Below are 16,585 nucleotides of genomic sequence, written 5' to 3' on the forward strand. Positions count from 1 at the left end.
ATCCCACCCACCCTTAGACTGAAGATGACCTGATTCTGGTACAGAAAGTCAAGCCCATGGTATGAAGCACTTGCAACAGTATCCAATTTCAGAAGCAGCAGCTAAGATGGGAGCACAGCGGTTTTCACTATATGGTCACTGTATGCCACCAACAGATCTCTTGAACTGATAACCTGGAACAAGAGAGCCCACTTGGTAGATTTCACTTCTCATACTAATCACTAGGTTAACAGTTACAGAAGATGGGAAGTAGACAGCAAATTTATTGAAACTCTAGGTAATGGACCAGGTACAGTTTGATTCAAGGGCTAATGAACAATATTTTTATTAAAATAACAATTTTTTTTTTATGTTGAAAAAATGATGAACTAGATTGACTTAAAGGTTTTTGGCTTTCTGTCAGTTTGTAACTAGGATTTATCCACTCCTTTCCAATGTCAGGTGCCATTGCCAGCTAAGAGAATGGTACCTGGAATTGTTGGGATCCTTCAAAACCCAGGTAGTGGCTGCATGCACTTGTCACAGTTTGGCTAAGAAAGAAGACTTACTTCACCCTCAGTTACCCTTTATTCTCTTCCTCCACTTCTCTAGTCCATATGTGATTGCCTCCCAGTTAAGTAAAAGGGAAATACAGTGATGCAATGAAGGGATTTCTTTAGCTTTTACAGGTTTTGGAAAAGCATAGGCACATGCATGAAAATGTACTACAGAAAACAAAGATGATGAACAGAATAAAGTGCCTGTTACCTCTACACTGCATATCCTCCCAGTAACTGTGGCAGGCTTATTGCCAAGTTTGAGCCCAAGAAATCAAGCAATTTGGAATGAGTATTTTTCCTTCATTAGAAAATGGCACGCATCCAGCCCAATAGGAGATCTTGTTTTACTTGGACGCAAGTTATGAAGGTTTTGGACCTGCCTCCCTGAAAACAGGTAGAATCAGGGGCACCATAAGCCAATTTACTGAAATGATCTCCATTCGTCCCACATGGCACTTTCTATATTATGTCATCTTCCCTGCACTTGCAGCAAGGCTAAAGAAGAAAGCACAGACACATAAGCCCCAATGAGATTCAGTAGAGGAGCCGACATGAAATCAGTCACTGGGCTAGAAGAGCACGAACCAAAAGCAGGTATATTTCCAACCCTACCAGCCTCCAAGGTCAGCAAGCACACAGGCTGGCAGGCACTGTAACACCTGCAAGAGCTCCTGGACCTATGCCTATTTTTCTTAATGCAGTGAAAGAAGGGAACAAGTGAGTACATGACAGCTGAGAGGCAGGCAGGTGTACACTGGTGGGGGTAAGGGTAGCAGCTGCTACTGCATCTCTCTGGGGACATCATTTACTTGCAGTACAGTACCACTGCTCATCTCCACACACACTGAAAGCCACCATCAAGCTTATGTCTTTCCCTGCCTTCCTTGTTGGAAGCACTTTCTTCCCTCAGGCCTCTCAGAAATGAACTGAAAACACAGCAGATGAAGAGATCTCCCTCTCCTCAAGTCTGCTCTCCTTTTTCTTAGGTCTTTTCCCCAGCTCCTCTTTTCATCACACTTGCCCTTGTCCTTAAAGCCCAGAGTTTTGTCTTCATTCTACACATCCATTCACATTTTGTCCACCTTTCCCCATGTTCACTGCACTGATGGTGGGAGCTGGCGATTTATCCTGGCCTCTCACAGGTCTGCATGTTGCCCCTTCCACACAAGTATCTTCTGTTACCATAATCTTCTGCTCTTGTTGAAATCTCTCCACAGAACTGATATTTGTCTAAATAGTTTAAACATAAATTGAAACATAAACAAATAGTGTTGATTCATATTCATTTAACAAGAACAAAGGAAAAATGGTTGGTGGTTTGCAAAAGCACAAAGTGCATTTGACCCCCCATCCTGAAATTTGCTCTTTGTACTTCTGAAAGCTACAGTACATACATGTAGTATGTTTTAGTTGGGTTACAGCCCTTCCATATCTTTTCTCTGCTACTTGTTGTAGATTGTTGACAACTCAAACAAGGACCCTTTTTCCAGAAGGGAGACAGTGCATCCTGGATATTCTTTGCAGAAATTAAAACAAGAGGCAATGAAGCGGCAGTGGTCCATGAAGCTGTATCTGTTGGTCATTTTTAGGACCTGTTCTAGTAGTATGGATAGTACCTCTACCTGTTTTGCATTTTGGGGAATCAAGAATGAAGCAACAGCTGTGTTACTTGGTGTTGATAATTGTACTTTACACGCAACTTATACTGGTGCTCTGTTTGCCTACAAATTCAATGCTCTACCAGAATCTACTTAATCTTTCTGTAAATCACTTTCATTACCTGCCATCTGATAAGCACTAAAGAACAAAATTCAACCCCATATTATTGTTATTTATGCCACAACTCCTTCTGTCACTGCTACTTTTTCTATATTTGCAACCACCATACAGTAGAGATGTACTACTCTGTAAGAGATGTGCTCCCTGGATGCCCCCACCCAGTTATCACAAGCACAAACAAGCCGTTCAGTGCTCTGAGTCACAGCATCGGCCCACTGCTCTTTTGGGCTGATGTCATTTGCCCTTCCCTGGCTATCTGAGCAGGCTGCCTTTTGTCTCAAGGACGGAGAACCTGGAATTTCCACATCTTGAGGAAAAGGGGAGGATGGCCTTACTACTCTGGGTGTGGTCTCCATCAGTGCCCCTAATCCAGAACAGAGGTGGCTGCTGAAACCTAAGATTTATTATTTGATTAAAATAAGCAGATGATGCTTAGTGGTACTGGTACTAAGTGCTGCTAATTGCTGATGTAATAGCACTAATCTTGGTTCTGAGTGGAAAAGAGTGACCCAAAACTGCACTCATCTTCCTTGCTCCTGTGATTAGTCTATTGAATACAAATACCAAAGCTTGTGACAATTTGAAATGCCTTAATTTTCTAATCTGGTCAGTTTAAGGACTTGAGAATAAGAGGTCAATGTTATTAGTGAAAGCAAAGTGTGCTTCCCAGTAACCTTTAACCCCCAAATCTATTCTAAGCTTGTGAACTTCATATGGATCTAACCTAGGACCCCTCTCTTGCTAATAACATGAAATACATTCAGTGATGAATGTGATTTGGGAAACATAGTTTCTGGGGGATACATGAGAGTTGATGCTTACCTTTAATACTGAGCTATCAGCTTGAACCAGTATCTGCTAATACTGTTCTCACCAGCATTAGTAGGTACTGGATCATGAGTTATAACAGTGTCATTTAGCTTTGGGAATTTATCTTCATTAATAAATCACTGAATGATGTTATGTTGAATGAATAGTGGCCAGTACCAACACTTCTGATCTGCACTTCCACTTACAGTTTAAACAAAATGTTTTGGGTCTGTCTTTGTTCAAAGTGTCTGTTCCCACTCTATCACACCCTGAACCAACTCACCTTAACAATTACAAACAATCTCTAAAAAAGAAATATTCAGTTGTTTTGGGGTTTTGTGTTTTGTTTTTTTTTTGGGGGGGGGGAGAGAGTGCTGAATGTGACAAGTCCTATGAGAAAATAAATAAAAAGGAGCTGTTGAGTTATCCATGCCACATAATTCCCCTAATAATTAAACACTATCTTGAACACACATTGGGATTTTTTTGCCTTTTCTACTTTAATTGGAAGGTTGCTTCAGAATCTCATTATCAATATTTACTATCAATTATTAAACACTTATTAAATAATATTAATTATTAATACTTAATAGTAAATATCTAAAATTCTAAACAACATTATTATTTATGACCACTTTATACCTATTTACTCTTACATTAGTATTTGCTTTCAGTTTGGATGCCTCTTGCCCCCTTGAATTTTTCTCTTTATTGTCCTAGAGACCACTACCACATCTCCTCCCTGGCTTTCTTTTGGTAAGATTTGGTGAGTCAAATTCTGGCACAGACTCAGGTTGTTTTGGTGTGGCTTTTTGTTTTGTTTGGTGGGGTTTTGGGGTGGGTTTTGTTTGGTACTATGGAATAACCTGAAATCACATTTGCTTTTTTGGGCTTTTTGTTTTTTTTTTAAACATAACCTGGTGAACAACTACTATAGACATGTCCTCCCTTTTCTTGGTAGATTACTGCAGAAACCAACAGGAGAAATATCTTTAGCTAACTCTGACCTGTTTTCTAGTACAAGTTTCAACACATTTTCACATTCTGTTGCATACTTTCTGTACTGACAACCATTCCTGGCTGTGTGTCAGCAGAAATTCCATAGGCGTTTTCTTATTCATACAGCCCAAGCCATTACTGAAGAAGCTAAGAAGCAAACATTTTTTTTTTTAAACTTCCTTAAAAAGTTCTATCTCCAGCATTTTCCAGTACTAATCTATTTTAAATGTTAGCCCCTTTTCTATTTATCTGTACGCACCTAATTATTCTCTCTACTTTTCCCCTCTTAAATCTCTGCATACTTCCATGGCACTTACTCAGCTTTCTGCCCATATCCTCTCTACCCTACCACTCTCTAGCCCTCCATCCCAGTTCATTAAATTTTGTGTTACCTCTGCATTTGCTTTTCTTTTGCCTCTGGTCTTATGTCTGGCACAATCTCTTTCCCTGCCCTTCATATTACTGTATCCTTGTTCATATACATTTCTTTATTTTCTTGCCCTTTCAACGGTATATAACTTCCCTCTGTCATTTTCCATCCTTTACACTTCTGCTTATGTTTTGTTGTTCCCACATCCTTCCAAACCTGACCACACTCCTTCACTCCAATATTCTTCTATGATCTTCCAACAGACCCGACCTGTGACAGCAGATGCAGTCAAACTTTGTCCCAGGCTTTGAGATGAAGCCCTGCTGGCACCAGGCTTATCATTCCTGCCTGTGGAAGGATGGACCCACTTCCCAAACAAAACAATGCAGCTAAAGCCAGCCATCAGCTGCTCCCCACCCAGGCCAGAGTGAACCAAGGAGGCACCAGGAAAGACCATAACGTTTCCCTCCTGGCTCCCAATACTTCTTCATACATCTGAGGAACTACCCTGTCCCTCTGTGGCCTATGTCATCACTTCTGTGCACAGCTTACAGGGTCAGAAGTGTTAGTTCTCCCACTCTTGCATGGCTTCTGCCATACAGCTCCCATTATCAACTCCCCTTTATTTCTATACCTCATTTCCTTTTTTTACCTCTCCAGTTTTTCAGAGCTCCTTTCAATGATACGTGGAATTAATACATGTTAATACATATTATCTGACTCTTGTATATGCATAGAAGGCATAGCTGCTTTATTCACCAGTACACCTGCACTTTATGTTCATTGGAAACTACTGCATATCGAGGACAATTTGTCAGGGACAGCATTCCTGCCATATGTTGAAGCTACAGGTGGAAGCATTTCTATCACTGAATCCCAGCCTACCTTTTGCAACACTGGAACTATGAAAGGAACAGAAGTTTTCCAAGGTGAGGACTAGAGCTCAGGTTCAGTTCAGCAGCCCAGGGAAACTCCCTTTGCACCATATGATAGCGGAGCAAGACCAGTCAGGCCAGGCTCCTTGGCTGGCAAGAGCGAAGTACCTTTCCAGACATTTGTGGAAAAAAGTGTTTTGGAGTGATAATTAAGCAAGCTAAACATAACTAAGATTTCACACTTACCCTTGCGGTGAAGTCCACAGCAGCACCCCGATTCAAAAGCAATGTAGCTACGTTGATGTTTCCATAGTGAGCGGCTATGTGGAGAGGAGTGAACCCACTCTGGAAAAACAAAAGAAAACCAATAGATACTGGGTTTTTATATCTCATTTCTACTTCAAAATTTGTATCACATCACTGACAAAAGCTAGTAATAGGAGTATGCTGCAAGTCACCATTCCAATTATGTACTAGTTTTCACTCACTGACATATATTTATAGATTCTTAAAGAGTCTAAATAAAATCATATTGCTATGCAGGAGGGAAAAAAATAACATAATTATTCTAGAAGACCAGAAATAGGATAAAACTTTCAGATATTCCAGAAAAACAACAACAAAACATTTGAGTATTAAAGCAATGATCTGTCTTCTATAAGAAATTAATTTCTAACTAGAAATACCTAGCTGTTACTGGTATTATGTCAGTCTTGCAAGTCAAATCTCTTAGAGATTCTTTGCAGAAGTGCAGATACAAATAATTTAATGACACTTGCTAACATTTTTTTATAAATTTAAAGTAGATGCAAATGAAAACAACATCAAAGACAACTTTAATAATTAATATGGACTTTTTTCCCAAGGGTTAGTACCATGAAGATCAGTCTCCCACTGTGGGCAATCACACTGGGTTATGTTCAGACACCACAAGTTACCACCCTAATTAGAAGATGCCTTACTGATAAAATTATTCAGCAACTTATTTTCATATGTAAGTAGTTTCACTTCCATTTAAAAAAATGCTAAAACATGCAGCAATTCCATCAGTCCTGCAAAATATGAAACCTTATGGGAACTAGATGCATTTCTAAATTGTTAGCAAGCCATGCTAGCTGCCACTGCCTTGCTTTGGGAGTTTTGCAGGTATAAAATCACTCTCAGATCATTCTATTTGCTGACACCATCAAGGTAAGTGTCATGCAGAAGCCTAAAATCAGACCTGGATGCACAACAGGACAGGGTTGTCTGCAGCTCTTAACACATCTGATAAATATATGCTTCATAAGAAACCCTGAAAACTCCATCTCTCACAATATGGCTTTTTTACAATGGCAGTTAGTTCTCAAGAGTGCTTACTGTTACTTTTAAACAGTAGTTTCAGCTGCAGAAAGCCCTGGTGTCTAAACTACAGTCTTCTCTAGCACATGCTAATTCATTTCATCTAAAGCAGGTATCTATCCTATAAAAGGCGATGCAAAAAGGAGGAGGAAGAAATGATGCAGCAGCACTAAGTCATGAAGGAGTGATGATGCATATATATATTTATATATACCTCTGTTGTTCTATTCACCATCATCTAGGTTAACACATTTGGAAGCAAAGAGGGGGAAAAAATGAACGGTTAGTTCACCACTGGTGGTATGGATGCGAAAAGCTTCATGATTGCTACGTGGCACAGCAGCTCAGATGACAGCACAATCTGCACACAAAGGAAGCTCGACTGAATGGAAGCTGAATGATTATTTTGAATGTTAATTGTTACATGTTTACCAAAGTTCTTAAAGTAGCAACCGCACAAATAACTCATCAAATAACTGTACAATACCTATAGCACACCACATGCTAGTGTCTTCATTTCAGTAGTTTCATCGTCAAGATAATAATTATGATAATATTTCGCTTACTGTTTTCCACCTGCAAAGTTTCTACAGGAGAAATTAACCCCAATTTAAACAAAAGGGGAGAAAGGGCAGAGGAAGCAAATGAAATGTTATTCTCAGTCACACATTAGAAGAGAAAGTCACGAGTAACTCTGCAGCAAAATACTTCACACTAAGGGAGACCTTCACAGAATGCAATACATGTGGTCAGCACTTAATAACATCAAACCTTTTTTGTTTTTACAACTGACCTTTGACTCCACATCAGCATTGTGGTCGTTCTGCAGGAGCAGAGCTGCTGCCTTCGTATCGTCCTTGCGAGCAGCGATGTGAAGGGCAGGAAGACGAACTTTTCCCTTTGTATCATTTTCAAGCAGCAGTGAAACCACCTGGTCATGACCTTGCTGCAAAGCTACTGCCAAAGGCGTGAAACCGTCCTGCAACATACAATGGGGACTCTCAACACATGTTCCAAGCTTTCCAGGGGGTGGAAAGGGGAAGGGTGAAGATCTCAGCATTAGTAAAAGTACTCGCTCAAATTCAACCGTGAAGTGAAAACTGTGCAAATTAAAAGTACCCTGCAATGACACTGAAATTGGGGTAAATTGTTGGTGAATATTCCGGTTTTGATCCCAAATGCTCAAAACACCTTTCTGTCACTCCAGGTTTAAACATAAAATTATAAAACACAAGCAAATGAAAATCACTGGGACTTGAGAAAAAAGTGTGAAATTACTCATGAAATAACAGTTATCTAAATAAGTATGTGACAGTAAAGTGTATAATTACATAAAAATGGATAAAAGCTGAAATATTTAAATTACAATTGTTAATGACATCTCCATAATAAATTATTATCTATTTCCCCCACAGCTACAGGTTATAGTCTATGGGTTTTAAGGGAAAAAAAACCCTCAACACTTCAGCTGTATCCTCTGATATATTTTATATGTGGATTTGAAATCTAATAATAGTTGAATATGAATACCATATTCTCCCAATATATCAATTATTTTACTATAACTTCCTTTTATGAAAATTCATATAGATGTGATGGAAAATCCTCTTAAAAGTAGAAATTATTTCCTTTCAGACTAGCAGAGAGCCAAAATAGTGCAGAAGAAAAAACCTGAAAAATAGAAGATTTTTGTTCAGCAGATATTTGAGTGGAATCCTCAAATACATGAAAAGGACAGTCTGAGATGTTTTTATAATTTTATTTTTATGGATTTTTAGAAAACCAAAGAATGAAAGAGTTGTCATTTAGACTGTGCTCTGTCCTAAACACTGAAGTGGCATTTCAATCCAGGAACGCATTTAGCTTTGCCCAAGAAAATACCCATGAATCAATCACTTAGAATGTCACAAATGCAAATTGCTCTACTTGGAATATTTTTTTACTACATTTGACTCTTGATCAACACATCCAAAGCTTATATTACTAAACTTCATTACAGTTAGTGAGAAACACCTTCTTTGAGTTTTCAACAACTGCTGTCATGGTGAAACTGTTATCAGTGTGAAATAAAAGTGCAGCAATGACACAGAAGGAGGCAGATCCTCACCCTATGTCAAAATTGCAGCGTTCAAGTGTTAACTTTTTGACTTTTGGAACTTCATAGAATAGTTAGGGTTGGAAAGGACCTTAAGATCATCTAGTTCCAACCCCCCTGCCATGGGCAGGGACACCTCACACTAAACTATGCTACCCAAGGCTCTGTCCAGCCTGGCCTTCAACACCTCCACGGATGGAGCATTCACAACTTCCTTGGGCAACCCATTCCAGTGCCTCACCACCATTACAGTAAAGAACTTCCTCCTTATATCCAATCTAAACTTCCCCTGTTTAAGTTTTAACCCATTACCCCTTGTCTTATCACTACAGCCCCTAGTGAAGAGTCCCTCCCCAGTATCCTTACAGGCCCCCTTCAGATACTGGAAGGCTGTTGTGAGGTCTCCACGCAGCCTTCTCTTCTCCAGGCTGAACAGCCCCAACTTTATCAGCCTGAAAATAACTTAACAGAATGTTTTCAATCAGGAATCTCTCATTGTGGCTTACCAAACAAAGAGCACTCAATTTAGGATGAGAAACAGGAATTCTGAAATAGAGCTTTTTTTTTTTTTTTTTCCCCAAACTTCTGGAGGGGAAAAAATAAAAAGAACCAAAAAATCACTGAAATTTCTTTCTTTTTCCCCATGATTTTTTTAAAACACATTTAACCACAACCTTCCCCTTTGACTCAGGCTCACCACGCTTCAATAGCAGGTCAGGGCTCTGGGCTGGGAGTTCCCCAGGCTGTGAGTGTTTCCTGGGGTGAAACAACCATGTTGCCTCAGACTGCAGGCAGAGAGTGGCACAGGGTGTGAGCAATGCTGTGTGGCTCTGAAGGCCAATATAATCCATGAGCACCCCCACAAGAGGGCTCTGGTAATATAGCTACACTGTACCTGCAGAAACAGAGGCTTCTCCCTGGAAAAACGCAGAGTGCGATAGCTTGCACCTCAGTGACCTGAGATGTTAGCTTCCGGGTCTATTTATACAGCAGACAGCAGTAGCTGTCACAAGGAAAGACTGATTTAGATCACAAAAAGAGTCCACAAAGAAAAGTGATTTAGCTATCTGCAATGCCTGTTCTCATTGGTCTTTCTCATCTGCTAAAAATGCTGCTAAAAATAATGTACATAAGTTTAGATTGGATATAAGAAGGAAATTCTTTCCTGTAAGGGTGGTGAGGCACTGGAATGGGTTGCCCAGGGAGGTTGTGAATGCTCCATCCCTGGCAGTGTTCAAGGCCAGGTTGGACGAGGCCTTGGGTGATATGATTTAGCGTAAGGTGTCCCTGCCCACGGCAGGGGGGTTGGAACTAGATGATCTTAAGGTCCTTTCCAACCCTAACGATTCTATGATTCTATATATATATAAAAAAATATCCTAGGAATGCATTTTCTCCTTTTCTTTATGGAAAAGGGAGTGGACAAATGGTGAAAAGAGCACTTCATTTCAGTTCCAGAACAGCTGCCATCCACTATACCTCCAGTTTCCTAACTCTGATGAGAGCTGCCCATCGTTTCAGTGTGTGCAGAGATTACTGTACCAAGGCCAAGCAAACTGCAACAAAGGATATTAACACCAACAAGAATGCATTTTCACCACATGCTCTCTGGAGATGCCAAGTCACAAAAAGCAATTGCAAGCAAGTACCTTGATGTCAGTACTAGAATTAGCAACTGCACTTCAAAACGTAAGGCAAAGCCTGCTCCAGGAAAAAAAAACAAAAACAAAACAAAACCAAACCTCCACAAACTAAAAACAGTGTAAAGAAAATAGTTGGTTCTATTTTATTTAGATTAAAACACCTTCATTAGAGTTTTACTTTTAATGAATATTTAGCTAACTGGCACTTTTTTAATAACAAAGGTTTTTGCACTTATAAAGATAAATCAGATTTATATGAAAACTTGGACCAAGAGAAAATAAGAAAGCACCCGTAACCAACTATCACCAATTAGTAAGGCAATAAAGGCAACACTGTTTTGTAGTCTGGTATCTTCAAAGAAATTCTCCATGGATAAAATTAGATTACACCTTACCATCAAGCTCAGTCAGAGAAAAGCTCAATATACAGTGACATCCAAGGGTCAGGGAAAAAACAATACAAAAAGAAAACCAAAACAAACAAAAGAAGCAAGTACCTATGCATTTTTTTTTTATTTTTCCTTTGGATTTTTTTTTGTTTTTTTGTTGTTTTGTTTTTTTCTCAGAAAAATCATACAGCAGCACGTACATTTTCAGAAGTGTGAATCTATCACACATATGTCGTGGCCCCAAGACTTCATTGTTTCCAATTTTTTGCAAAGAAATGGAAATGTCATGAAAGCTACAACTTTGAATTGATTTTCTGTATTTAAAATATTTAATTCTCATATTTCTTGGCTTTCATATTATTAAGCATTTCCAGAAAGTAATTTCTGATGCACACTTCCAGTTATAACTAAGTTTTAGTCATCCTTGAAAACACAATTTTGATCAATTAGTGATCAATTTTTTAGTGTTGACTTCAGAAAAAGATTACGCACATACACCATTATACAGCAATGTCATGAGCTACAGTGATGCAATCAAGAAATTTTGCTTTTTTTTTTTTCAAGAGGTAGAATTTTTTAAAATAAGCATTATTTCTTTCTTGGCAATAGTTCAAATTTAATTTAATATGTATTAGAGAAAGCACATAATGAATTATCTTTTTTTTTGGTAGCAAGATCTTGGAATTAAGGCAACTGAAAATTCATCAGACTGAAAACCTATCTCAGTGTAGCACATTTACAACTATTAATATATATGCTATTTTTTTTCCTTCCAGGTTGCCTTTTTTGAGTTAGAATTACTTTAAAAACAAGAAATAAAAAGTGTTCTTCTAGAAAGTTCAGGGAACTTTCATCTTTCTGTCAGCTTGAAATTATCAGTGTAGGACCAGATGGAATAAAAAGGTGCGACAGAGAAGATACCAACACACCAATAAAAGCAGTTCAGAAAATACTCCAAGAAGTAAGTAGCCCAGGGTTTTTGCTGGTATCCCACAGCTGGCTCCAAAGTGTAGGTACACAGTTGTTCTCGCTTTATCGTTGCCCTCCACATTATTCACTATTTTTAATGAAAGCTCAGAGAACATTTATGTTATGCACGCAGCTTCCCTGTTAGAGCACTTAACCTGAAAGATTACTAGTTATGACTAAGAACACATCTATTTTTAGAACTGCTTCTAGTTAAAGTTACTTTTTATTTTAGAAATGGAAAGAAGTGGTTTACATTGCTGAAAAGACAGTAACTTAATACTAATTAGAACACTTCATAGAGAGAACTTTTTATTGATCTTTAATTTTGTATTTAAAAGACTAGTTTGATATAAGGTAGAAAAAATCAATGCTGAAGCACATTTTACTTTGGTCATAAAGCGTGAAATTCAAACTTTTACCTCTGTGGCGAGGCTTTGACTGGCACCATTGTCAAGAAGAAACTTAACAACCTCCAGGTGGTTTTCTTGGGCTGCCATATACAGTGGAGTGAAACCATTCTGAAATAAGAAAACAAGAGTGTAAAAACTCCACAAACATTTCATAGACCTGCTAACCTCAGGTAGATTAGGAGGAAACCAAATAAACTGTGTGCTCACATTCTAGATAAGGGCATGATCTCCCCTGATTTAAGTGAAGATAGGAGAAGGGTAATGTTATTTAAAAGGACAAAGTGGAATTCTTCAACTGACCAGACACAATTCCCACAGCTAAGCAAGAATACTTCCATTTATATGTGTTGCAAAGTCAAACTAAAAACCCATTTGGATAGAGTATTTGGTAGAGATGAGTTATGATTCCCGATAAATGCAGCTGCAGCAATGGAAATGCAAAATGGGACAGGAAAATACAAGTCTGTAGCAAAAGCAAGGGCAATGGCTCTTCAAAATACTTTCAATTTTTTTCCTCTTCTTTCTGTTAGCTTTGACTTCTCTTTCACTTGTGCCAATACTTATGCCTTTTGTCTCCCCAAAGATCTGCCTTCTGAGCATAGCCGGCTTGTGGCCACTGAACTACCTCATATTTCAGGCACCAGGTGATCTCAGTAGTCTGAGAGGGAGACTTATCAGTGTTCTGACCACATTAGAGCACTTCTCAAATTATGCTTAAGTGAGTGATTTCAATCAATGCAATACAAGTATTAGAGTCTGCAGAGCTTAACTCATTATTTGGGAAGTGCTTTCCTCTTTCAGTCAATGCTTCTGTCTTTGCCTTAACTGTATACAGATCACAGTCTTTCAGGAATTGAACTGTTGGGGGCTAACATTAAAGCAATGTATTTTTCCATATTGTTCTAAGCATTTCTGAAATCCACAGCTTTAATGTCACTCACAAAAACAAAACAGAAAAATGAAGTAATGAAACCTGTCCTGGGATCAAGATACCTCTAAAGGAATTTACAGAAGGTGCTGATTTGCACCTGAGATTGCTTGGCTTTCGTATAGCACTGCATGTCCCTCAGTCCAACAGAATTGTGAACTAGTGATAAATACATTGTACAGTAAGAACTTAAAACATCCATATACTATTGACTGAGCAGGTTGGTACTGTTGAAGCGACCAAAGCAGCATCAGCAATAAGAGCAACAATCCCTTTCTCCTCTGATCTACCATGATATATGTTTTACCCTTCATACTGCAGCATTACTGTCAAAGAGCCCACTGAGGTTTCAGTGGGCCCTGTCTTTCTTAGTATCTTCTAAATCTCATGCCATTAGCATTTCAGACTTCTCTAAAGTAAGCTTCATGCAAAGCTTCCCTCTCCAGCTACTCAATCCTAAGATACTTCCAGACATCTCACCGTACCACACAACATTTCTGGTGATTACACCAGAGGGTCGGGAGGACAAGGTTGAAAGGAAATAATAAAATAGGAGGTAAGGGGTAGTTAAAATTAATGGGGAAAACAGGAGAAAGATTTCATCTGGCCTAAATAATAGTCAAGTTCAGGAAACACTTCCATATAACTGGGTTTTGCTAAGAGTATCAGCACTGTTATGTCTGCAACGTGGCCAGTGCACAGATTTCGGCAGGGTGGAAGTCACAGGGGGAGCAGCTCAGCAATTCAGCTAGAGCAGTTAAAAAGACACTGACCTAGATTTTGCAGGAAACCAATAGAGCCAGAAATGAGCTGAGAAGAGTTTGGCCATGTATTTGCATCAAAGAAAAAACATCAACGTTCTGGGCTCTGGAGAGATGAAGGAAAACCATAGCCTAAGACCTATAGCAGTTAATTTTGGCTGAGTTATAGTAGCTGCAGTGAAAACAGCTGAGAGACATCTGACTGTCACAGCAATGTGGCAGAGTTGCAGGGCACACATCCAACACAGAGCACACAGGAGAATGCAGCTGACCTGAGGCCGAATGTGCAGGTTTCACTGGCAGCAGAGACAAATAGGAGGTCAGAAAAACAGACAGTTGGAGAGAAAATGGCGTGAACTGTTTGTTTGATCCAAGAGGAACTTTACCATCAACAAGACATCGAGCAGCTGTTGAAGCCACATGTTTACAAGGCCTGCACAGGCTGCAAGGTCTGTTGGTGTTCCAGTATTTTGATGATTTGCTCTCTATTCAGGAAAGCATCCCTACAAGCATAAAGCAGGCTTTGAAGTTCTACTGGAGCCAAAGTCTGAAGTTAGCCATGTGTTAATGCACTCTCCAGAATCAAGATCTTACTGTTTAGTTACCGTACAGCCAAAAAGTCTGCTTAATAAAAACAAAAAAAAAAATCAGAAAACACCTGATAAGGTACCTAATATGTCATGTTACAGCTTGTTATTTTAGTGAACAGCAGTCTGGCATTTTTCTCTAACATTTCATAGCACACTCAGTTACCTATTTACTAACTCAGCTGGAAACAAAGATTATTTTTCTTTTAGTTTCAAACATTTGCATTTAGAAATGAAGCAGGAAATTATACCTAATAATTAGTTTCAGGAAAAAATTAATAGGCAAAAATTCTCAGAGCAAGAATAATTAACATTTGGAGACAGAAGAAAACTTTTTCTCCTATGTTAAATTACTGTATGGTTTTCAACATCTTTTCCCTCCCTCCATTTTTTTTTCCACTCTTTAAAAAGGGGCTAAAACTGACAGAGAGCCACAAGCCTAAGGAAAGCATTGTCTTTCATAGTAATAAATAGCCCTTAGAGGAGGTACAAAATTCAGACTTAATAAAGATTAACTTTTTTTTTTTTTTTAAGACAGGAATTTTGGGTAAAGAAGGCCTCGCAGCCCTAAAACCAGCACCATAAGCAGTGTAGAGCTGTTACCTTCAATGGGAGAGGAGGTAAAATCAAACTCGTAGAAAAGAGGGCAAACATAAAAAAATAAAAAACAAAACTAAGATAACTTTGGCTAGTCTCTTTGTGGGCACATAAAATTCATCTGAACTTTATACTAAGCTTTAGGAAAGCTCAAGTGATGCTCAGTACCACAGACAAAGCTGATCAAGGGCCAGTTTGACAACAGGTAGTTCCAGGGACCTCCCAGAAAGACTAGTCCCTACTTGGGTATCTCACTGCCAGGTACTGGTATGGAATGGCGAATATACGTCTCTCAAGCAAAGATGTCAAAGGCTTCCTTAAAGGAGGAATAAAATTACGATCTTTAAATCTCATATATTAGCGAAATAATAGTAACGTGGCAAAACCTTGGGGTGTATGGACACTGCAGTTATATAAGATGTTTACAGTCTCTGATTATTTTTAGTTTCAGGCCTCAATACACAAGTTCTCAAACACAAGCAGAAAAGATCCTTTCAAAGCCATCTTCATTTCTTGAACAGAAAAAACACTGAAAATATTTCTGCTTTGTTTTACTTCTCAAAAGTCACAGAAAATTTTACTGAAAAGTGCTTTTTGTTGTTCTCTTTAAATTCAAGTTGCGCAGTGCCTGGAACCAAATGTTACTGTATCTAACTAGTATAAAAGAGTAAGAAAGGAGAATTGAGCCACAGGTGAAGGAAACATGAAATTCACATCCCAAGCAACTCACATCCTTGAAATAGACTGTATTGAACATTTTGTTCATACTATTTGAGAGCAATTAAAAAAAACGTATTTCTTTAAAATGCAAATTTTTAAATTTCCCTTTTCAACAAACATTTTCTATCATGCCCATATCTGCATAATATAGAAGAATGGCAATACTGGGCCAGATGAGAAGACCATCTCATAATCTGATCTTTTCTGTGGCACTGCCTGCTAGCCAGCCCCTGAGCAGGGAGAGAAGGAATGGGGCAGGCATGAAGAACATCTCCCATGGCACAGCCACCTACTTGGCTTTCAGCATTCTGTGGTTTATGCATTTAATTAACCAGAGCTTTTCCCTGTTTCATTTTACAGCTTGCTCTTAAATCCAGCTGTTTTCCTTTATTTCAAATTTTCTATAATTGACCCAAATACTCGTTCAAAGGACTTGACCAAATTTAATAGGTCTGCATACACTTGTAGCACAGTACCTCCTTGTAGAAAGAAAGGGGATGAGCTCCATTAAGCCTGAGACACTGACTTACGTGAAACAGTACCCCCTTCATTTGAAAAAATTCTTTCCCACTCTCCCATTCTATCAGTTGTCTTTCTGACTCTGTAACAATTAGCAGCTCCTAGGACACTGGGGTTAGATCTAAGGCTCAAGGTTACATGCTTTGCTGTGCTGTCTGTTACACAACCACATCCAGTATCTTGCAATCACTCCTGGATGTGCCTCCGCATTCTTCATCGCCTAAGTTGTGCCTCTCTGTGGCTTCTGGACAGCT

At 38.9% G+C, this 16,585-nt stretch overlaps 1 protein-coding gene across 7 annotated transcripts in view; it reads right to left on the minus strand.

Annotated features, from left to right (window-relative positions):
- Positions 1 to 16,585, minus strand: part of ANK3 (ankyrin 3) — a 378,181-nt gene that overhangs the window by 127,963 nt on the left and 233,633 nt on the right. For 4 of the 7 annotated variants that reach the window (XM_057421483.1, XM_057421486.1, XM_057421485.1 and 1 more), the window contains 4 exons: positions 12,229 to 12,327; positions 7,507 to 7,692; positions 6,928 to 6,951; positions 5,619 to 5,717 (listed from right to left, as the gene is read on the minus strand). In XM_057421483.1, coding sequence (XP_057277466.1) covers positions 5,619 to 5,717; positions 6,928 to 6,951; positions 7,507 to 7,692; positions 12,229 to 12,327 — 408 coding nt within the window. The remainder of the gene's footprint in view (positions 1 to 5,618; positions 5,718 to 6,927; positions 6,952 to 7,506; positions 7,693 to 12,228; positions 12,328 to 16,585) is intronic. The other 3 variants (XM_057421488.1, XM_057421489.1, XM_057421487.1) reach the window with 1 other exon arrangement.

The sequence above is a fragment of the Pezoporus wallicus genome, unplaced genomic scaffold, assembly GCF_028554395.1.
Source record: "Pezoporus wallicus isolate ANWC-B61680 ecotype Strahan unplaced genomic scaffold, APGP_CSIRO_Pwel_v1 contig_4816, whole genome shotgun sequence".
In the NCBI taxonomy this organism is placed as follows: Eukaryota; Metazoa; Chordata; class Aves; order Psittaciformes; family Psittacidae; genus Pezoporus; species Pezoporus wallicus.